This window comes from Lissotriton vulgaris, chromosome 11, assembly GCF_964263255.1.
Source record: "Lissotriton vulgaris chromosome 11, aLisVul1.2, whole genome shotgun sequence".
Classification (NCBI taxonomy): Eukaryota; Metazoa; Chordata; class Amphibia; order Caudata; family Salamandridae; genus Lissotriton; species Lissotriton vulgaris.
Window position 1 is genome coordinate 1,011,479,081 of NC_141699.1, and position 24,526 is coordinate 1,011,503,606.

General features: G+C 41.7%; 1 protein-coding gene across 2 annotated transcripts in view; it reads left to right on the top strand.

Annotated features, from left to right (window-relative positions):
• Positions 1-24,526, top strand: part of ZBBX (zinc finger B-box domain containing) — a 551,428-nt gene that overhangs the window by 488,022 nt on the left and 38,880 nt on the right. For both annotated transcript variants that reach the window (XR_015300974.1, XM_086944333.1), the window contains exons 18-19: positions 10,095-10,325; positions 14,381-14,516. Coding sequence is in view for 1 of the 2 variants with exons in the window: in XM_086944333.1 (XP_086800459.1) it covers positions 10,095-10,325; positions 14,381-14,516 (367 nt within the window). In the remaining variant the exon portion in view is untranslated. The remainder of the gene's footprint in view (positions 1-10,094; positions 10,326-14,380; positions 14,517-24,526) is intronic.

The window sequence follows — 24,526 nt, forward strand, 5'->3', positions numbered from 1 at the left end:
ACCTGGTCTTTGCATCCAAGCTGGGCTCCATTGCAGTTGGCCTTAAATCACGTCTAGATTCCAGTCAAATGCAGATAGATGACCGTGGTTGATGCTTAATACATTATTGCGCTATTTTTATTTAAAACTTAACAAATTTAGACCTCTGCTTCTTCTTTTTGGATTTTGTTTGTTGTAGTGTCATTTTGTTAATTAATTTGTCTATTTGTATAAAGTGAAGTGGGATTTTTATTGTGTTGTGTTTTCAATTTTTAAACTGTTTTGGTACTTCTAACTGCTTTACACATTTTGTTAAAGTTGAACCTGTTTGTTCTGTCCCGTAGCTAAAAGGGGTTGAGCTCAGGTTTAAATTACTGAAACTTCTACTGGACCTAACAAGAAGTGTGACATTATTACTTGTGCTGTACTACCATCAATCCCAACTAATAATCCATTTTCTCACTGGGAACTTTTGGGACCTCTAGGTGTCCATGTGAACAAATTGGTCTCAATTTAAAAGGTGATTGATAGCAAAGTACCTTTGTTTTAATGGAGACCATTGAGGCATGATAAATGTAAAACCATTTAGCACTCCGGAGAACAGGGAGGCAGAAAGACGATGGTAACAATAAGAATTTAGGGAGAGTGAAATTCGGTACCAGCAGTGAAATAACGAGCTAGCCAAAAGAAGAGAACATATATTCTAGGAGGGATTGTGTTAAAAAATATATCAACTCCAGAATATACAATGCCAGCATATCTTCAAGGTCTCAAAAATCATACCATGTAAAGCGTAATTGGCTAAAAAGCAAGAACCAGCTGGAGGTGTCACACATAACAAACTGTTCTAGTCCCTTTTGAAAATTGTGACGGCTTGTTTCATATTCTTCCATATGCAAAACCAAAGGCAAACTTTGTTCTAGTTTTGTGAGAGTTCTCTTCATCATGCCTTAAAACAAACATTCAAAATGCCAATCACTTTGCCCATATTTGATGAAACAGCTTATATCAAGTTTCATTAACACACAATAATAACACTACACGGCGGGAAACAGCGAAAGCTTCTTTAAGACAAAGAACAGATACACAATAGGTTTCAGAAGCTGGTGGAATAGTATAAGGTTCCTTCACACACAGATAATAGGAACACATAACAGTGGTGCAGGATTACCCACAAAACAGGTATGACTTAACCCCTTCAATGCGCGCATCGGCCCACGGCCGTCGCGAGCTCTACTTCTGTAGTGCTGAGCACGTCCGTTGGCCGACGCTGCCCCGCCCACTCTTCAAAGCCGACACACCGCGGTTAAGCGGTTAAACATCATAGGCGCAAGCTTCTCCCCATCACAAAAAGTACATATTGAGCAGCAGCAGTCCAAGCTTCCTTTCTCTGTAGAAAAGGTAAAACAAAGTAGTAGTAGTTTAAGATTCCCAACTCACCGAGAAGGCACGCCATATCAAAAGCAGATGGGGCTTCCCGCCATTTGCTTGGCAGCAGCAGTGCACAATTTCCTGCCTCACTGAATGGCAACTAATCAGGCAGCTGCAGGGCCGGCTTGCATTGCTCACAGAATAGGTACAGCATGGCAGCAACAAAACAAGCTAACCCCTCTCACTGAAGACTTATGCGGTGCATAGTTTCCTTTGCTGCAAAACAGATCTAGCAGTGGTAGTGCAAGCTTACTTTGACATACAACTTGGGCATTCAGGTCATGTCGATGGTTGTATTTCAGATTATCATTTCCAAAATATCATCCAATCATAATATTATGTGAAAAATATTGAGGACCAAAAAATTGAGAAGCACATTGGTAATATATATTTATTGGGTAGTTACATTGAGGAACACGTTTCAATAGGAACTGAGGAGAATATTATTAAGAACGTCGATAAAATGATCACTGCTTTAGCGGCAGGAAACTGCAGTTAAAGCAGCGATAATGGGCTTGATAATATGACCTTGTGAATTCCCATAGCAGCCCAGGTTAACACCAGAACCTGGGCTCCTATGGGAATTCACAAGAGCATATTATCAAGCCTATTATCGCCGCTTTAGCAGCAGTTTCCTGACGCTAAAGCAGCAATAATTTTATCGACGTTCTTGATAATATGCCCCCGGATGTTTTGATTTTCTAATATCTTAGGCGCAGTTTGATAAATCTTCACAAACCTTTCCTAAAAAAGTCTCATCCCTCTCTGCTTATTCCTGGAAAGGTTTATGGTGATCCGGCAAGTGGGGCCTGAGAAAAAGGGGGAGTCCCAAAATACATTTTCCTAATGCAGTTCCCCATTGGAAAATTAGACACAGCTACAGCCAAACCGGATGAAAGGAATTACAACATACAGAAAGTTAAATCTTGATCCAGAAAAATAGTTTTTGTGATTTGGTGGAGATCTGTTCTTAGTTTTTGAGAAATTGAAGTTTAAAATGTATGTATCGTTCACGCAGCAGAGGATCCTACAGATCAAAATCTGAAATTTGATTAGCAGCCTCAACATCAACAAAGATGTTGCAACACTTTAGGACTTGGGGATCCAGTCCTGGTGTCCAGAAAACGTTGTTAAGAAAATGTAGAGAGCAGGGTAGAGATATTCGGACCCCCTAGGTCTGGTGGGGGAGGGCCCAGGGGCCTTTTAGTGAATAAGTTTATATATATTTACACACACACACAGAGTGAAGTTTGCCTATTTGCCATAAGAAATGTATATTTTGTTTTGCTAATAACTTTGGTGCTGTTTGACAAAACTCCCAAATTAATTTATCACTACTGTGAGGCCTACCTCTTCCATAGGATAACATAGGGTTATCTCATTTTATTTAATAAGTGATAACTTTCCTTTGGGAACAGGTAGAAATGTCATGTCTGGTCTTAAAAAATTGTAATCTAAAATCCTCTTTAATTGTAAAGTTGGATTTTAATCACAAATCTGAAAAGGCCACTTTTAGAAAGTCTGCAATGTTTTATACTAAACATTTGATGCATGCAGTCCTTGTTCTGGGCCACATGGCTGTGCATAGTTGGCAGTTGTCTTTTCCTCCCTCCCAGGCAGTGAGACAAAGTGGAACTAGGTGATGACAAGATGGGCCTTCCTGTCAGGATGGGAAGGGCAGAACTGTTCCTTGTCCCACTTATATTTCAAACAGGTGCCTCATCACACCCCCAAAGACCTTTACACCAGTCCTATGTCACTCTAGACTTCTTGAATCCTGGGCAGGAGAGGAAGGAAAATTCCAGAACCAGTTGTGCGGGGGAGTCTAGACGTTTCTTACTCTTCAAAGGCTGGCACCAGGTATAAATATTACACCATCAGGTTCAAATCGTCACAGCGACTTTTTCCATTAGCTCCCTGGTGTTGACTACCTTGCTCCGCCGAACTTTATCTTCTCAGTTTTTTTCAAAATTTCTTCCAAGTCCGAAGGTAAGCAGAGACCAGGCTCAATCCACCTCAAATATCTGAACCACGCCCCTTCGCGGTCGGAGATAACAGTTAACTTTGCCCCGGTCTTGTGCTATTAGATGTCCACGGTTATTCTTTTAGGTGCTAGTTTTCACTGAAAATGTAAAAAATTCATAACTCTGTTTCTATTGGTTTTAGTTTTATTGTTCTGGTGTCATTATATATGTTAAAATATTCTCTATTTTTCTAAATTAATGTGGGATTTTTCTTGTATTGTGTTTTAACTTTATTGCTGTTCGAGTGCTGCATAAATACTTTAGCGAAACAAAAGGGGATGATGGACGTAGCGTTTGAGAAAATCAAACACTCACCCCCAGTCAACTGATCTGGGTTTAATCCATCACCATTCTTTAGCTCACTCAGCCACCCCAGTTCAGACAGGGCCATATGCAAAATAGATTAATCAGTCTGACCCTGTGCCTCATGGGAACAGTCCAGCCCGAACTGCCAAGCCATGTCTTCCCTGGACCGAAAACAAGCATCCTGGGTCCGGTTTCGGATTCATATTCCTCATCAGCCCGGCTATCTTGAATCCAGTGGCAAAGTGAACAAGGGACTGACGTCCGAGCATACCCTGCCAACCTAGGGCGAACAAAGCGAAACAAAAGGGGATGATGGACGGAGCGTTTGAGCAAATCAAACACTCACCCCAGTCAACTGATCTGGGTTTAATCCATTACCATTCTTTAGCTCACTCCGCCACCCCAGTTCAGACATGGCCATATGTAAATCAGTCTGACCCTGTGCCTCATGGGAACAGTCCAACCAAAAAATCTAATTTTTCTCCAGTCTCCATTATGGTATTTGTTAAATTGTCTTGAGGCACTGTAATACCTTATCCTTGTTCATTATCACATGCATATGTTCCAAAATGTGTTTCTTAGCAGCAAAGGTGGTACTACCTATACACCACTTTCCTAATGGGCACACAATAACATATACTTCAAACTCAGTTTTGCATGTTATATATTTCTGAATGTGTTTTGTTTGATTGACTGTCTCGAAGTAATATTCTTGCATTGATAAACTTGACCTGCATGCTTTACAAGAGTTGCCTACTAAAAAGGCGTACCCAGAGTTGAAATAAGATAAGTATGTACTAATCTGTCTTTGATAGAGGCGGATTAACTGTAGATGACTGCTGGGTTTAAATCTATAACTTCCTTCAGTGTCTCATCTTTTTGTAGAATAGTCTAGCTTCGCATTGGAGGGTCTGCTGAGGCTGTTTGTTTGACCAGAGGGGCTCTGAAGACGAGAGCGGACCGGGGATCAGCGCATTTCTTTTTTTCGTCACTGAGGGCAGGAGGAGCACGCCAGCACAGGACTCCAACTCCCAGGAGCCGGTGCTGCAACACACCTGTGCCGGAGTCACGCCCACCGGCCCACGGGACCCTCATTACCTCTCGCGGAACCCGCTGGCGCGGGTCCCACTTCGCAGTGGAGGGTCTGCTGAGGCTGTTTGTTTGACCAGAGGGGCTCTGAAGACGAGAGCGGACCGGGGATCAGCGCATTTCTTTTTTTCGTCACTGAGGGCAGGAGGAGCACGCCAGCACAGGACTCCAACTCCCAGGAGCCGGTGCTGCAACACACCTGTGCCGGAGTCACGCCCACCGGCCCTATTTCTGTGATTGTTGTATCCGCAGCGCGGAACGAGCGCGGACGCGCGCCCGGGCGAAGCCCGGGACAAGGGCGGGCCCTCTAAGGCCCTTAGAGGCCGAGGAGGCCGGGACGGGCCACCCCCCTTGGCTCGCATCAATGAGGAGGTAGATAGTTTTATACAATATATTTTCTATACCTACCCATTGATCTTATCAACGGACCTGAACTTCCTTGTATAAATACTTGGACTGTGTTATTACGCCGTATTCCCTATATACATCTAAGTCATAACTAAATTATAATATGACTCAGAAAGGGGTCACCACTAAAGCTACCTCACAGAGGGGATCGTGCAAAGGGACACTAGACTATCACTTTAATAGGACAACAGTGCTTACTCCTGATGAAACAGAAGAAAATGATTCCGGCCAGTCCATAGTTAGCACACCCACCACTCCCAGCATACAATCTTCTTCGCAAACAGCTGGCTCTGCACAATGCCTCGCACTGTGGGAGGAATTAAATAATCTATGTAAATCCAGGTACGTTCCATTGAAACCGTTAAACGAACAAAATAATGTTCCATCCTGTACCTTAATTAGTGGCTGTACATTACCTATTAATGACTGCCCGCAGGAACACCCCCTCTCACCTAAAAAAGTTAACACTCAAAGCACAGTACTCCCACAGATCTCTTGTGTTAAAAGGAAGTACGATGGGATTAAACAAAATGGGAACCACCCAAAGCTACAAAAACTGTGCCTAAGCCCCTCTTTGCCCTCTTTGTCTTCTAATAACTCCCCTTTAACCACAGTACCAGCAGCAAAGTTTGACCAGACAGTACCTCCTTCCCAGCAGGCTTTACTGTCCCAGATTGAACTACTGGTCAAATCTCTCTTATCACCTTTGTTGGAAAAAATTAACACTCTAGGGGATAGGCTGACGGGAATAGAAGAAAGGATTAAGGATAGCTTCCCACCCACCAAAATTATCAAAACACCTAACCGCTCTCAGCCATCTGCTGCCTTTAAAGAGACTAAGCCTCCTACATTAAGCAAAAGTGCTCAAATTCAGTTTCTAGCCTCTGATACAATAGTCTCAAAAGCTCCAAGGGTCGCTTCCAAACCCGTATCAACGCAGTACAACCTTGCTAGAACAGAGATTACAAAGGTACCCCATATACACCTACCCCCGGAGGCTGCCCCATTTGTGTGTGTCCTGGTGGGAGTACCAGTACTCCCATATGGTAAACCCGAAAGACAGCAAGACTTACTTAACAAGGTTAAATTTTGGCTAGCAAATAATAGACCCCTGCCACCCGACCTTGATGGTCGAATATTGAGTGCTAGAAGGGTGGGCTGGTTAGGCTCCTCCCCAAAAGATATTCCCGGTGACCTAGTGTTAGTAAAATTTAGGAACAGATACGTTGTTCCATACTTACAAACTTGGCAGCCCCAAGAAGGAGACGGTCCTATATCCACCTGGGACTTACATGACTTTTACCCTAGTGCGCATTACATCTCCCCCTCAAGACCAAATGCAAGGTACAACTATCTGATGGGTAGAAGCGCCTGTGTATGGAATGGTAGTAGCCCTTCCGCTTTCAATAGGCCAGAACCACTGTACAACAGTTACAAGCATGGAAAGCGCTATTCATTTGCTTATATTATGGAACAATTTCTTTTTTCTTCTTTGTAACTATAGGACTATGAATGCTAATCTTTTGAAATACGTGTAACTAAGAAGGGAATTACCCACACAGGCTGGGTGTATGTTTTTTAACTTATAAACTGTAAATATCTGTAATGCTGTATTGAATTTTATTAGATCAGCTCTTGTGATCAGAAATCGATATTGAATGTTTACGAAAATCAGATTTATGCAATTATGTACTGTGGTTTTATTATAGAATCATGTAAATATGTATTGTGATTTTATGGTAGTTTAAGTGCTTTTTAAATTGATGTATACTTTTATGATTTCCTTGTGGAATCGAAATAAAGTTATTTGAATTGAATTGAATAGTCTAGTGTCTTCGTAAGTTATTTTTTACTTCATCAGACTGGTTAGTATGCGTGATAATGAAACAAATGTTGCCACTAGTTTCCTGTCTGCTTATGTTTCTCGGTCTGTTTAATAGGTTTTCTATGTTACACAGGTCCGCTTTTTTTTATGCCTTTTCCAACATTTTCAACAGAGACCCTCTTTCTCTGAATCGTATGATCATGCCATCATGTGTGCTAATATAACTTTCATGGGAGGTGCAATTTAATTTAGCCCTCAGGAATTCACTATAAAGGATATTCCACCTGAGATTAGAGGGGTAAACGGATCTGAAAAAAAGCCCAAACTCGAGGATTGTGTGAAAACTTTCCTGTGTCCACAAATTAAACGCACGAGGAGACTTTGGGAAACTTAAGAAAAAAAACTTAAGTGAGGGCTCCTGTGGCGACTGCCACACAAACATCTAGGAATATGTTGGCAGTGCCCCTGCCTGCCTTCTCTCAGTCACCATAAGCAGAATACGCAAGTTTAAAATATTGCAAGGGAATTCATTTACTGATATGTACAATAGTAGGTGGAAACATATACGGTTGCACCCTCCTAACAACTCAAATTCCTGGCGAGCCCTGAACCCCAAGACCATGATACCTCCACACATATACTAGACAGTATATAAGTAGGTGAGGCGTAGTTATCAAAAGGTTGGCCTACTGGATTTATAGGGGTATCACTACTTCGTAAAAACAAATTATGTCATGCAACACCATTATGATTGCTAAAGATACACTGATATTCATTGTAGCATGTAAAAGCTCACTTTTAGCCTGGTACTAAAACATAACTTTGATCTTCATTAAGACTTATAAAGCATTGTTTTCAATTTCAAAATGAAAATATAGGAAGCATTATTGTCAAAATTGCCATTGTTACCAAATCTTTATAGTTAAAATGAAAAAATGTGGGCCATATGTACGATGAAGTGGCGGGGCGTGGCGTTAGCCTTCTGGGCTTAACGACGCGCTCCACAACTTAGGAAACGAAAGGCTGCACCTCATTTACAAGAATGTGGTGCAGCCTTTCCTTTCCCCCTGCGATGGCGCTAAGTTTAACAATTTAGCGCCAACGCAGGCACCCTAGCTCCAGAGTGCAAGGGTGTCTATGTGCAGGGGAGGATTGGTTATGTGTAGGAAGATGTCCCTTCCTGCATATAAACAATCATAAAATGCCATTTTGTAAATTTTATTTGTGCTGCTTCATGCAGCACACGTGAAAGTTACAAAATGGCGTTTGTAAAAAGGTTTGTTTATGTACAGGAAGGGGGGTCTTCCTGTACATGAACAAACAATGCCATTTTGCTTTTTCCATGTGTGCTGCACAAAGCAGGACGCATGGAAAAAGCAATAACGCATTTCTCCTCATTTCGCCACCTTAAGACCAGGGTTTTCCTGGTCTTAGTTTTTGCGCTGCCTCTTATGCACTCCACCCTTTCACATAGGGGGCAGCATCAAATACAATGGGTGTTGCAGTGGAAAGCCCACCACAACACCCACTGCACGCCCCTTTCAAGCTAAACATAGCGTGAAAGGGTGCCTTATATACAAGGAGTGTTAAGCCACATTTAGTAGCCTAACGCTGCCTTGTATATAAGGCATGGTCTCTATCGCCAAGGGACTGTCGCAAAAAGTGATGTTCCCATGGCGATAGGGGCTTATACATATGCTCATGTGTTTCTTCTACATTTAACATGTTGCTATCGCACCATTAGGACCCACCAAGAATCTCCAGACCCTCTGAGAAAAGGCCCAAACTCTAGTTGTGCGTGAAAACTCTCCTGGTCTCACAAATGTACCCCTTAGGAAACGTCACGAAAATCATTTATGGGGGCTTTTGTGGGGACTGCAGCACTCGTGCCAGCCTCAAAACGCTTGTTTTTAGTTTGCTGGTGCCCCTGCCCGTCTCAAGGTATCAGGAGAACCAATATGCACATTTTGAAATGCCTTGCTTTGTCCTCTTTTGTTACTTTTTTTTGTAAAGGTGCCTCAGTGTCAGTAGGGCCACCAACCTTCTTTACTTTTGTTGAATGCCCTATGGAGAGCCCCAAATCCCCTGTTGCCCCTGCTGCCCCTGCTGCCCCTGCTGACTGCCTCACATCTGAGTGGACTCCGCAAAGCGGGTGCAGAAGTCGGTAGTTCTCTCCTATGCTGTCTGCTCTTCACCCTCCCTCCCTCAGATAGGAGCACAGGGGGCGGGGAACTCATCCATTCTCACTCACTTGCACTAACATTCATTCTCATTACACTCTCTTGTACTCACTCCTACACTCACTGGAACACTCACTCATTCGCAATTAGAAAAAACATGGCGATTCCAGTGCACATTAGTTCCGATCCCCCATGTTTTAATTGACACCACCTTGATAAGCACACCTTTTCACGTGCTAGATAAAATCACCGGTTTTCAATATCAGAATTTGCCTTACATGCTGTCAGACAGAATTCATAAAAAGGGGTTCAAACATGTACATAATGATCTGCCAGACGATATTATAGTGAAGACTGACAAGTCCTTACATATCGAAAATGACATATTTGGGAGTATGTTTGAAGACCAACCCAACTCCCAAAAATTCAAATGTTCTACATGGAATGTGTCTTTAATAAAACGAAAGTGACAGAGAGAATCTTATTTTAATTAATATTGGAGCCCACTTGAATTACTGCAACGACCCTCTACATGATGTGCCAAATAACTAGATGGAAACAATTTCCAAAATTCAGCAGCTCAAACTGGCAGGGGGGGGATCATGTTCAAGTTAGGTTGTAGAGCCGCCCTACAAGTAGGTTTGATCACGTGAGATTACTCTGTGCCGTGATGTACTTTGAAGAAGGGTGTCTTTGGTAGCATGAGATTATGCAAGTGTGTGGGAAAAGAAACAATGTGTAGTTGTTCACAGATGTTTTTAAATGTATTTGTGAAGCTTATACATTCTCCATTCATAAGCCTCCCTGCATTTCATAGCAAGTCATGCACTTTCTCCTTGTTTTCCACTGCAGGTTATACGTTTCAGAGACCTTTAACTGCAAGTACTCCTAGAGGCACATGCCCTAAGGCCTCCCGCCCAGCCAGTGCAGCCCCCAGGCCACTATCTCGAGCAGCTTCGGAGATTTTAGAAATACAGTCTGTTGATACCACAGAACCAGATGACCCTCTTCTGGGAGATGATGCCGAACAGCAAGCACTTACCAAACTCGAGGAAGAATTCACCGAATCAAAAACGAATTTGGGTATGTAGAAAAGGTCAATTTTCCGAATCTTTCAATGTTTTAATTACTAATATAGTTGAACTTTGAGGGAAAAGTAAGTGGCACGGTCTTGGAAATTATTCTGTAGGTAATGTTTCGGCCTTCAAAAAGGGAATTCACACCAAAGGTTCTTTTTTTTTTTAACCCTTGGCGTAGTTCGCGAAGTAGCGCTATTCGTAGCTACGCAAAGTGCACTTCGCGAGTTACGCACAGCGCTACGCGAACTGCGTAGTAGGCTGTTTGCGATGATTGCACAGTGCCGGATGCTTGTCCGCACTGTGCAATCATTGAAAACGGTATCTTGCACAGTGCGAGCTGTCATTTTCTGCCGCTCAAGCAGATTTTTACTCGAGCTGCAGATTTCTCAACGCGGACTTGCAGTTTCTCAACGGGAGTGGTCGCGAGCATATGCGACCACTCGCAATGAGAAACTTGACCTCCCTGCGTTGAGACTCTCGCCGGGAGGTTTATTTTCCACGCTTGCGATCGCCAACTTGATGTTGCTGATCGCAAACAAAGAAAAAGTCTCGCCGGGGTGTCATTTTGCTCGCTTGCGGTTGCCAACTTGAAGTTGAGGACCGCGAGCAAGCAAAAAACCGACTGCTACGCTACGCATATTTGCACTGTGCTACGTGCAATTCGCATAGTGCGAAGTAGCGCAAACTTCACAAACTACGCGAGCGTAGTGTAGTTGTCCACCCAGGGTTAAGTTTTTTAAGGTGGAAAGATGGGTTAACATAAATTATATTTGTGTTTTCCACATTTTACAAGTAGCAGTATTTTCTCTCAATTATGCCTTTGAAAAGGTAGCCGACCATAAATTTGATTTTCCATGATGCCTGCTTCTCTGAACAGCTGAACTGTGCCACAACATCGCCCTCATACAGTTTTGTGTACTAAAGGCAGTCTTAGAGGACCCATCCTCAGACAGGATTCCCTACCCATAGCCTCCCTCTGCATTTCTATGAGACAGAAATCGAACATCAGTTCTGAAAGTCTCTAAAAACTTGTATTTTCAGTTTAGCCTACTGAGTAAGGGTGTCTCTTGTCTTTCGTTTAAGGGTATTATAGGGACCCGCTCTCTAAGAGACGGAACACTCTTTGAAGTAGCTGTGCACTTTAGAAATAATATATGATGATAATAGAAAATAACTAAACACTGAACAATACAGAGCTTTTGCTGCTACCAGCCTTTTTGTGCGTTCGCCCCCACTGCGGAATACTGGCATGCACAAAATGGGTATTTCAGTTACTGTTTTGAGAATGTATTGATTTCTGAATATACATTTCAAAGATATGCTCAATTTGCAAAATGTTATTATCAGTCTCTAGCTTTGGACATGGTACCAACTGCCCAATACAGGAGCCTTGCCACATTACCATATTAGTATGCCCAACATTTGCCCTAGAAGTCATGGAGGGTCTAAGAACGCTTAACTAAAAGCTGCATTGCACTCCGCATAGAAATAAAATCTAGTGATTTCTCACTAAACCCCATTCTATGCCAAATATCCTTACTTTCACATATGTGGGTGTATTCTGTTTACCGAGCATTATTCTTTAGAAGAAACATTGGTTAAAATAAAGAAAATCCAAAAAGAAATAGATAAAACAAGCACACTCGTACCCCAAGTTAACTCTAACTTGTGCTTTTTTTTGCTGTCTTAAATGTTTGTGTGCTGCATAATTACTTTACACTTTGCCAGAGTTAAGCTTTCCTGCTTTAATGCCATGCTGCCAGGGGGTTAAGCACAGGTGAATTTTGTAACATTTGTGGTTCTCCCTGACAAGGACAGTGGTTGTTACCTGAGTGGGGCTTAATATATATATCTTCTGTACTCATAAGGTTTTACTTACATATGTTGAAACCAAGCTGCGACAAGGTGAGCCATTGATTTCACTAATGGAAAGATTGGTTTACTTCTGTGTGAGTCACCTTATTGGTTTATGTATGAATTCATTCACAGCACAAATCAGGTCTATGAGTTCTCCCCCTTCTGCATGCTAGATGGATTACTTACAATAGGCATCTCTCAAGGTTGTATGTTGGAACAATGAGTTCCTCAACAGCGACTACCTAAACAACGCAGTCTCTAGTACGACCTCGTCTCAACCATGATTTTTTTTTCTCATGGTAAACAGCCTTCTAACCCAAAATCCTCCCTCCCCTTAAAAACCAAACCGCACACCTCCCACTCCCTAAAACCTACCCTATACCCACTTCCCACCCACTAAAAACTAACACAAACCCCCGAACCTCCTAGAAACGACCCCAAACCCCCTACCCCTTAAAAACTACACCAAACCTCTCCCACCTCAAAAGCTAACACAAACCCCCACCCCTTAAAAACTACCCTGAACTCCTCCCACCCCTAAACCACCACAAACCCCTCTTACCTCTCTTGTTCCTGTCCAACGTTCCTCTCAACTCCGCCCATCCCGAACACTAGACCGACTTAGCCTGTCATATAGATATATATTGCCTGTATGCTGTGTTAAGTTAGCATGAGCTTATTAGGAGTTCAAACGCCATTTTACCTTTCTGCTGCTTCTGCACACGACACATAGCTGTTGCTTTAGCTTTGAGCCTAGTAGAATGTTTTGATTAATGCGAGAATAATATGTTGTTACTCTGATATCAGCCTTGCTTGGCGAGCTGTGTCTGTACAGTGAGTGCTGAAACCTTCAAGGATATCTCAACACAGTGGTTGTTGTGAGGTCTGATCTTTGCACGTTCCTAGACATAACATACATGCAGCTGCGGCCAAGTTCTGGCTTTAGGCGCGTTTTATATTGCTTTGCACAAGAGCATACAAACACACTGGATGGTGCTTCACATGCAGAGAGCTGGTGAAAGATGAGGTGATCCCTTACCACTAGGTTCTTGAGGTATGGGGCCACCCTGCTAAAGCCCAAAGAGACCTTCTTAGATATAATATAATATACTAGCTAGGGAGGGTGAGAATTAGTTGTTACTAAACACTATTCGTTTTAGCATCATACCATGCTTTCACCGTTTGTGTTCTATGGATTAGTGACTATGCTGATTACTTTGTTTCTTATAATATGTTTGCTTGTATTAGCTAAGATACTGCGTTTGAGAACACTGCATAAGTGAATAAACATTTCAAATATGCATATGTCCTCTTTTACTCCTTGTTCTGGATTGAAATGATTGTATAACGAAAGAGTGTTCATGTGTTCCACGTTACCTGAGGTGTACTAAGTCCATGTTCTGGTTTGTCTAAGCATTGGGAGTTTGTGATAACCAATGAGACACTGTAGCTAGTCTGGTAGGGGATTTTGGGTACTAAGGTGAGTTTTGGCACACCCTAATTCACTGAGGTTCCAAGTCTCTATGCACAGTTCTGTATGAGAATGGAATCCCTGAGACAATCCTTAACCATGCATATGCGTGGTTAAGGCTAAGTCAGTCGGGAAAGTTGTTGTTCAGCTTGCCCGACTCTGAAACTCATTGTTCCAGTGTTGTTGTTCAGGATGTTTCCCGTCTCTCTGTAGCTGGGAATCTGTGGCCATCGCTTGCAAAGTTATAAGAATGTAGGGGATGCTTCCTGAGTAGTTGTTCCTTTCAAACTCCAAGAACTATATTCAGTTAAATGAAAATGTAGAGAAGGCGTTGGGCACTTGAATGTTGCCAGTGAGTAGCACTGTTGAGTTGACCTCTCGGCTCATAGTTTCCTACAGTATACACCCCAATTAACTGTACAATGCACGTAGGTTTAATATTTTGTATGATACATTGCATCTAAGTAATTTGTCTAGGGTTTCCATCACCGTATATATTAGTTACATATATTTCCCTTCATGTTCCATCATTCCTGAAATGTAGTCTATCTCTTTCAGAAAGCAAGTGTGCCTTCTTCAGTACCAATATGGTAAATGCACCCCAAAGCATCATTTGTGCTATTACTTTCAGCTCCTACACTGTCTCTAAAGCTTATGGTAGGTTTTTGACATTTGGAAAAGGACATGATTTTTATGTTCGGAAAACTAACACTTTAGCAACTATGTTACAGATCTACAGAACAACCTCCATGTTTTATCGTCTAACAAAACGAGCTTCAAGCGGTCCACAAGGAAAGAAATAAGGAACATTCCTCACTCCAGCAAGATGTCAGTATCAGCAGAAGTTATGCCATTGCCTGATGCAAAGTATGTAATCCTTGATATTTATTTAAATAGATGAAATGTTGGTATCGGACAGTGGGTTAAGTAGCAAACTCAATACTTACTGGTAATCTCTTGTTTGACTCATTCGACTCTTCTTCTTCTTCTTCTTCTTCTTCTTCTTCTTCTTCTTCTTCTTCTTCTTCTTCTTCTTCTTCTTCTTCTTCTTCTTCTTCTTCTTCCCACAAGAAGTTCTCAGCACAGAGAATCGATATAAGAAGCACTGTGGGCAGCTCCAGTAGTGTAGAGTGGCAGGTCCTGCTCATCAGAGAACTGCAGCTCTTGCGACAGTAGTGCTGGGGTATTTAATAGTTCAGTGTGTGCTTATTTTGCCCGTTTTCATCTACAGGGCGTTTAAGAGGCGAATATTGTTTCTCAGTTGGCAAAAGATGAACTCATCCGTAGGTGCTCAGAGTTCTGAAACGCCGTTTTTCATCTGAAAAAAGAACTTGAAGCCCCGCCCTGCGCATCCAACCTTTGTTCTTTCTAGATCGATGAAATAACTACCAGTTGAGTAACTGCCCTGTGCCTACCTATAGTGCTTTGATACCCGCAACAGCATTTGAAGCAGTATGTATCTCAATAGGAGAAAAAAAACTGCAAGGGCAATATTAGCAACTGATTGCAATCAGTGTTTATATAATCGATTTGAGAAGAACAACTCTTTTTGTTTTTTTTGCGGTTTTATATAGCGCAAACTCGAACCAAAGGTATTGGAGCGCTTTACATGAGCACAAGTTATGTTACACATGGACACATTCTTTTTTGGTCGGCACGGGGAGATTATGTCATTTGCCCAGAATCACAGGATGTTGAGCCCACCGGAAACCACTGTTGGTAATTAAGCACTGCCACAATGTCAAAAATGTCCTTACTACATTCATTGTTCAGGGCATATGCACTGTTACTCCGGGCAACTAGGTATATGCTGGTGCAAAATGCGCAACCACCAGTAAACGGTGTAAATCGATCCTGTGGGAGCAATCAATGGATTGGCAAGCGTATATGGTACAGTGGTTAGCACTGCGAAAGACAACGGGGAACAAACGCTTAGTTTCACCAGTGCTAGATGGAGGCACCTTCCTGTGGAATTTGAGCACGGAAGCATTTAAACAACACTTTATGCTATGTTTATTTATGGATTTTTATATAGCCCTAACTTTACCCAAAGGTGTCAGAGCTCTTTACAATAGAACCAGTTACATTACATAAGGACTTCAGAGTACATAGATTACACATATGATACATGAGTCTAAACACAAAAGAAACATGTTACAAGTGTATACGAAAGATGTGCAATTTAAACTAAGAGTGTAGATGTAGTCTGCCAGTATTGGCCGGAAGTGAGCGCAAAGAATATAGACAACATAATGATATTACATAGCATAACATTATGGTCTCGGCTGGTTGTGGTTAGATCAAATATAAGTCCAAACAACATCCAAGGGTCACAGCTGCTAGCCCTGTCCTGACTGTCGCACTACATAGGGGGGAGTAAGCCAGGCTGTAGTTAAAGTGCTCCAGACGGGACTGCCTTACCGGTTGTCCCAGACACTACACCAGGTATCAGGGTGGCACAGCAGTCCGACCTCTTTACCAGGGGTTGGTTGAGCGCCACAGGCTGGAGGAAGCTGAATCACGGTGGGGCTCAGCAATGGTCTCCTCACCTCCACTATGGATGCCATACTCTCACCATTCCCCGCACTCGCAGCTTCCCAGAGACTCGAGAGACAGAAGCAGCCCACCCCACAGTTAGTCCTGGCTTGAGTTCATCCCCTTTCTGTGAGACTGGGACTCGGCTCTCCCTGAGTGGGGGGAACAAGGACAGCAGGGGAAGCAGTGCTGGTGGCAGAGAGCTGTGTGAGCAAAAACAGTTCCCAACAGGTATTATATAAAGACAGTTTTAGAAATGTATGCAACATGCATTACAAAGAAAGGAGGACCAAGGAGTCAGAATGCTTTACAAAAAGGGTAATCTTATTTCCGAGAACAAAAGGAAAAAACTTTCATGGATGGAGAGAGCTGGCACTCAGCAGGCAGTGTATAAGGGGATTCGGTGGGCTCTCCCACTCCATCTGGATACAAGGGCACGTGACCAGCAGCGGGCCCCCGCAGCTAGGGCTTGCCCGCATTTCCATTCCCCTGGGAGCAAACAGGGGGGAACTGAAGAACAAACCTGGCAGCACCTGCCTCACCGTTGCTCCACGGTCCTCACCGTGAATCCCGCATTGCACGTTTCGGCAATGCAGGATCGCAGGACGGCTTCCACGGATCCCAAGGGATGGAGCCTCGAAGAGGTGGACCACTCCCGGGCACCACTCCCTGTGGGGATCACCTGTTGGGCAGTTGTTGAGGGAGTGCACGTCTCATTGCACAAGTTATAGGAAATCTGGTATATCTTTGGTTCTGTAGCATATGTTTGTTAAAACCTCCCCGATGGTCTAACACAGCCTGGGCCATAAGACCCTATCGCCATGAGAGACTGATTTAGGGAAAGGCAGATCAAAGTACCTCACTGCTTTGCGAGGCAGCACCACAGTAGTTAAACAACACATGATGGAAATCAAGGATAGTTTAACCTGAAACCAGGGCCAGCTCTAGGGAAGTGCCACCGCAACGGGTGCCAAATTTGGGTGGGTGCATGTTTGCAAGAATGTTATGGTTTTAAAAGCACCTATCCGGTCCAGGAAAGACATGGCTTGGCAGTTTGGGCTGGACTGTTCCCATGAGGCACAGGGTCAAGGCTGATTTGCATAGCGCCATGTCTGAACTGGGGTGGTGTGGAGTGCAAAAAAATGATGGATTTAGGCCCAGATCTCTGTACTGGGGTGAATGTATGACATTGTTCTGCATTCTGTCCATCAACTGTTGTTTTTGCATTTGTAACTCCGAGTGGGATGGGTATGCTCAGACGTGAGTCCCATGCTCTCCACACCACTGGAGTCAAGCTATCCTGGCTGAAGATGGCTTATAGCCAGAAACCGGTCCTAGGATGCTTGATTCCGGTCCAGGAAAGACATGGTTTGGCAGTTCGGGCTGAACTGTTCCCATGAGGCACAGGGTCAAGGCTGATTTGCATAGCGCCATGTCTGAACTGGGGTGGTGTGGAGTGCAAAAAAACGATGGATTTAGGCCCAGATCTCTGTACTGGGGTGAATGTATGACATTGTTCTGCATTCTCTCCATCAACTGTGGTTTTTGCATTTGTAACCCCGAGTGGGATGGGTACGCTCAGACGTGAGTCCCATGCTCTCCACACCACTGGAGTCAAGTTATCCTGGCTGAAGACTGCTGATAACATGTGAAATAACAACCTAGGCAATTTACTTTTTGCTTGGCAAATCTAATAATAGAGAGGCAGAAAAAACTAATGACATATAGAGAAATGTTGCTTTTTATTCATTCAATCCAAAGGTTATATACAATAACACATCATTTAAAAAGATGTATAACTCAGAGGCGAAGAGCTAATACATCAACAGAAAAAATCATAAATTAATACCAACAAATTTCTTTGTTAAAAAAGGAAGACTTTTTTTCAATAAAAAACACAGTGGCACAATATTATTGTCGTCGCTCGTTTCGGCGACCAGCACCTTCTTCAGGAGTAGCCACGTATTACCTATAAATAGGCTTTCCTGTTTTCAGTTTCTATTTTTGGTAAATTCTGGTGGGGTTTTTTCAGTGTTTTCAATATCTTAAAAAACAGTTATCAGTGGTTACACATTTTCGCGCCACTAAAAACAACAGAAAAAGTGTTTTTCCGGTGTTTATGGAACATTTTACTTGTATTATTGATTGCTTTCTGCACTGAAAGAACGTGGTATATAGACAGTGTACTTATAGTGTATATGAGGTCTAAATAGATTTTTGCAAATTAATCTTAATGTAGTACACCATACAATACTTCTTCAGTGTGTCTTTGGGTCATGTGCGCTCGCTCTTTCCTTCCCATGTAAACTTCTGTGAAAAGGCCCTCTCAGCATTCATAGCCAATTGGGCTGAGAACCATCAGCTAGGGGACACCGTTGGGATGACTCTTTCTTTGATGCCACATAAAGCTTGAAATGATAAATATTTTCATTTTAGTTCCTGTGCATACAGTGCACCAGAATGGACTAAAAAGTCAATAGCATCCCTTATTAACTCTTAAGATTGTAAAGATGCTTTCAGCATACCATCTAACAAGTGGCAAGGATCTACTACAGGGAATAACTGCAGCTCGGGTATCAATTTTGACAGGTCATCACACAACTTTTTTATATACGTAGCTGAATCACTGCAAATTCAAACAATATCACTTCAATCTTTGTTGAACCTGGAAAGAACCTTTTTTGCAGAGCATTACAAGTGACACTGCGTTCCATGTTTTCCACAAGTCTGGTGTCATGTTTTCACCACTATCCCATATATACTTGTCACTATACCTTGCATTGAATGTTTAAAACCTGAGGTGTTGGCAATTCACCTACTATCAATACTGACTCACTAGAAACTATGGTCTGATGTATTAAGGGTTTTTACCCATTCTGTGGGTAAATGTGATGACACATATTAGGAAAGATGTTTATAAAACCAGCCATTTTACCTATCAGTGAAAGAATCAAAGGCAGCCAAAAATATCAAATATGAGTTTGATATTTTCTGATTCTCTATAGTTTATAAAATAATTAAACTAGACCTAAAACATGAAACTAAACCCTGCATCTTTAGACCAAAGGCCACAAAACTGAAAAAGTAAAAGGAAGAAGAAACAATACTTTAGTGGCATCCCTAAAGAATAAAACTCAAGCAGAATAATGTTAGCCAGTCTTTCTTTCTGCTAGCTTGTATAACAAAGTTACATTGTATTGACCCCTTTAGGAAGAAAAAAATGACTCTTTCACTCTCTTTTTCCTTTCTTGGAATGGCATTTAGTTTGTGGTTGTGAAGGTGTTTTTTCAGTGTTTATATGTTTTCACCGGTGAGAGCTATTTTTCTTTCAGTGGGGTTTTATCAGTTATTATAGGTTTAAACCTAAAACCCCACAGCCTACCTATAAAATACAAAAGAATATACATGATAGATACTTTTAAACCCATTACAAAAAAGCCACAACAAAATTAAAGTAATTATGCAAAAGCCTTCATGTCCAACTTTCAACATTGTATCAAGAACCGTAATTTAAAACCTCTCATTTTTGACAAGCAAAAAAAGACTAGCCAAATATGTCTAGTCTTGTACATCTAATTATTTCATTGCTCAGAGTCTCAAAATAGGATCACCAAATTGAAATAAAAGGGTAGCATATTGAACTTAATGTATCTACATCCAAGTGTTCTATGTTTCATATTCTAATGATAGTGGCCAAGAACATTAGCACCGATATTACATTTTAGCAGGATCAGGATGGTACATTCATATTAGAAGTTTTCCAATTTATAAATTAAAAGCATTTTTCATTTAGATTTCTATTTTGATTTTCGAATATATATAGCTTATAGATAAACGATTTTAATGTTCAAATTGCGATTCTCCTATGAACATGACCAGAGAATCTGGATTTCATTAAAGGCACGGAGGCTAGCATTATGCATATAACTTTTAATGCAACTCCAAACAGCCGCATATGTCATAAAGCAATAGTTCCAATGGAACATTACCAACAAAACAATTCTACAAAGTACTAGGCAATCAGCCTCTTTTAAATAAGGAGTAAAGTAAGAAAAAGTCATAATGAGAAATCCAACGATGAAACTTCAAGTAAACCAAGGTAGAAGAAGGCAAGAAATAACTTCAAGATCCTTAGGGAAGTAGTCAGGAACATGAGTTCAGGAGAGGTTATCTGAAAAGGAAAGAAGTGTAAATAAAATCTAGATATGAGCAAAGATAAATCCTGAAAAGGAAATGAGAATTAAAGAGAAACAATTCAATAGTTGTAGTATGTTCATTGTAAAGCAAGAATAATATCAAATGCATAAATACATAAAATATTAACCAAGAACCACCCAGGGAGGGTGGGAGGGATAATGCTAGCCTCCGTGTCTTTAATGAAATCCAGATTCTCTGGTCATGTTAATAGGAGAATCGCAATTTCATTACAAGACCGGAGGCTACCATTATGCATGTTGGTAGCCATGTAACACAACATTAGACATATGAGAGATCGGTTTGCAATAATGATGTGCAAAGGTTCTAGAGTTTGACCAATCAGCAGCTTTAAGAATATCATCCAACTTACCTCCTGACCAAAAGGATTTACTAGCCATAGCACCTCTGATAGAGTGTGGTTTGAAGACATTTAGGTCAATACCAGCAAGATTCATAACAGTCTTTACCCACCTTGCAATAGAAGCAGAGGAGACAGCCTTATTAGGCTTAACAAAGCAAATAAGCAGCTGATTTACACCACAGGGGCGAAGGGTACTTGTCATCAGATCATATTGTTTCAAACAATCCACGACACACAGTTTTTTACACCTATCAAAACGAGGATAGAAAATGGAATCAGACATAGTCTTTGTCCTTCTGTGGAGATCGAACTTAACTCCAAACATATCATAAGATCTATAAGATATATCGAGAGCTTTAACATCAGAAACTCTACGACATGAAATTAAACAGAGTAGGGTAGCTAATTTAATAGAAAGATTCTTTCTGCTTAAAAGAGAATTATCTGGCCAATTGCAAAAAAGGTCAAGAATCAATTTGACATCCCACAAAGATTGATATCTAGGTTTGGGGGGTCTTCTAAGTCTTATACTTTTAAGGATTCTGCAAATGATGGGATTCTTACCAACCGTTCTATTGTTGATCAGGGAGTGACCAGCAGAAATGGCGGATCTATAGCAGTTGATAGATCTATAACTTAAACCTCTGTCGAATTGATCTCCGAGGAAGTTAACTATATCAATGATAGGTGCCTCCACGGGATCCAAGTCTCTTTCCAGGCACCAACGTAACCATACTTTCCAGATGTTGTTATACCGGTAGTGTGTCCTGGGGCCCAAGATTCTCCGAGGAGAGTTGAAGCTGTAGACGAAAGTCTTGCGAGATCATTGGATCTCCTGACACTCTCCAAGCAAGAAGGTTCAACTTCCCTATATGAACAAGGGGGTGAATTTGACCGTCTATGTCGGTAAGAAGGTTGTTGAGGGAAGGAATTAGGAAGGGGAGATCGCAGGACATCTCTAGAGTAGTTGGGAACCAGGCTTGTGAAGGCCAAAAGGGAGTTATCAGAACGATGGAGGCATGTTGATGTCTCACTTTCTGAAGGACTCTCTGAATCATTGCAAAGGGAGGAAAGGCATATGCGTTGACTCCTACCCAAGACTGTAGAAAGGCGTTGACTGCTAGAGCACCCGGGTCGGGCATCCAGCTGTAGTAAGGAATTAGTTGGAAGGTCAGTCTGCTCGCGAAAAGGTCTATTTGAAAGGGACCCCAGAAATGGTTGAGGGATCTGAAAATTAGGGTGTTGAGTTTCCAATCGGAATGGTCTAAAAGAAACCTGGAATTCCAGTCTGCAGAAAGGTTGGAATCTCCTGGAAGGTATTCTGCTCTCAAGGAAATTTTGTGTTCTAGACAAAACATCCAAAGTTTTTTGGCTAAATTTGATAAGTCCTTCGACTTTGTTCCACCCAGACGATATATGTAAGCGACAGCTGAGATATTGTCGATTTTTAGAATTACTGATCTGCCTTGAAGCGAGTGTTTGAAGCTCATTAGGGCGTAAAGGCCTGCAGTCAGTTCCAGATAGTTTATATGATGAGAAGACTCTTCTCGGGACCAGATTCCACCAGTATTCTGATCTAGGAGACAGGCACCCCAACCGTGGATGCTTGCATCCGATTCCAGAATAAAGTCCGGCGATGAACCGAATATGCTCTGCCATTCCAGGCATCCAAATTCTCCAACCACCAGGTCAGTTCTGAAATGCAATCTTGATTCAGGGAAACATGGTCTTCGTACCAGAGGCCTGATCTCAAGGCACTTCCTTTTAACATCTGGAGAGCTCGATAATTCAGAGGGCCCGGGAAGATGGCTTGAATGGAGGAAGAGAGGTGGCCGAGGAGTCTGGCCAATTCTCTTAGAGAAAGGTCCTGATGTTTGAGGACATGTCTTATATCTTTTTTGATCTTGGAAATCTTCTTCTGAGGAAGGAGGAGGAGACAGTTGGAGGTGTCTACGGTGAAACCTAGGAATTCCATGGATTTTGAGGGAGACAGTATTGATTTTTCTTTGTTTACAATAAAGCCAAGATTCTCTAGAAGATCCATAACCGTTTTGAGGTCTTGAAGGATCTGAGAGAGATCCTGAGACATGATAAGAATGTCGTCTAGATAAATGATCATGCAAATTCCTTTTTCTCTTAGAGAGGATGCAACAGCTCTCATTACCTTGGTGAAACACCAGGGGGCTGATGAGAGACCGAAGGGAAGAGCTTGGAATTGATAGAGACGGTTCTTCCAAATAAACTGTAGGAAGGATTGATGTTCCTTGGCCATGGGGATGGTAAAATAAGCATCTTTGAGATCTAGTTTGACTAACCAGTCCGCTTCCAACAAAAGATCCCTTAAAAGATGGATGCCTTCCATCTTGAAGTGTCTGTAGACGAGAAACTTGTTGAGTTCCCTGAGATTTATGACAGGTCTCCAACCTTTGTCCTTTTTTTCCACAAGAAAGAGAGTACTTACAAACCTCAGAAGTTCCATGGGAACTTGTATTATTGCATCTTTCTGTAGCATGGAGGAGATCTTCTCCTCTATGATCGCTTCTTGAGCAGGAGAAAGGGACATTACTCTTGGGAAAGAAGACTGGATTGGGGTTTCTATAAAATCTATTGAAAAACCGGTAACGGTGTTCAGGACCCAAGGATCTACAGTGATAAGTTTCCAATTTTGGACGAAGAATCTCAGTCTGCCCCCCACTTTGAGGGAAGGGGAGGGAGGAATCAAAACACTTACTTTGAGGGTTGACGTCGTTAGGTCCTCCTCTCGGTCTGGAGCCTCTCGAGCGGAAGCCTCTTCCTCTTGGAGGATAAAATTGGGATTGGTAAGAGGATTGATTTTCGAATATATATAGCTTATAGATAAACGATTTTAATGTTCAAATTTATATATATTGCTGTTCATTCAAAGAAGTACTTACTAGGTTACGAAATGTGAACAATCGCAAAATACCTTGATTGTCACTTCCCATATGATCAAGAGAAGAGTTTCTGTAAAAATAAATTCATTGTGTATAAATATATACATTTTATTATAGAAATACTATCTCTGTTAGGGGTGAGATAAATTTTAGTGACAAATTGATAAGTTTCTAGGTTATTTGCGATTCCTTGAATACCTCGTGTTGAATTTCAAGTTTTAGGTAATTTTCGCGCAACACTATAAGTTGTTATCTCATTTCACGATCGATAAGGAACATACTATTAGTGAAGTAGAAGAGTTACTCTATGCAAACTCTCTAATTATTCTGGTTTTCAAATAGAAATCCTAATTACGTAATTATGAAAAAGGACTGGTTACCTTCTTATTTTAATAAATTTTAGAAACGTTGATAATGGCTCAAGAAGTCCTTCAAGATATGCGAAAAGTATGATTCAAATTTTCGTGAAGCTGAAAATATAAAGACCACAAATGTTCATTCTTACAGGAAATAATTTGTATAATTATCTTTTCTAAAGATGTGCCAATGGTCACAATCGTATAGTCGCTAATTACCTAAACAAATCCTGCATTCAAAACGCCGAATAGGAATTGAGTCAATAAATCTGTTGAACGGCGTCTCGTGTGGTTTCATCGATGTAACCAAGACAAACTTGAATCAGAGAGATGAAAAGGAGAATGCTTTAAAGATATATCTATGGCTCAAACACGGTGGTAAAGATAGTGATAAGACTAATCCTCCTGCTACCTGAAGGTGATGGGGTTAATACGTGCCTCCTGGTCTGTCTACAGATACGCTAGTAAAATAGTTCTTAGAAGTCCAACAAATAATCAACCTGATATGGGGAT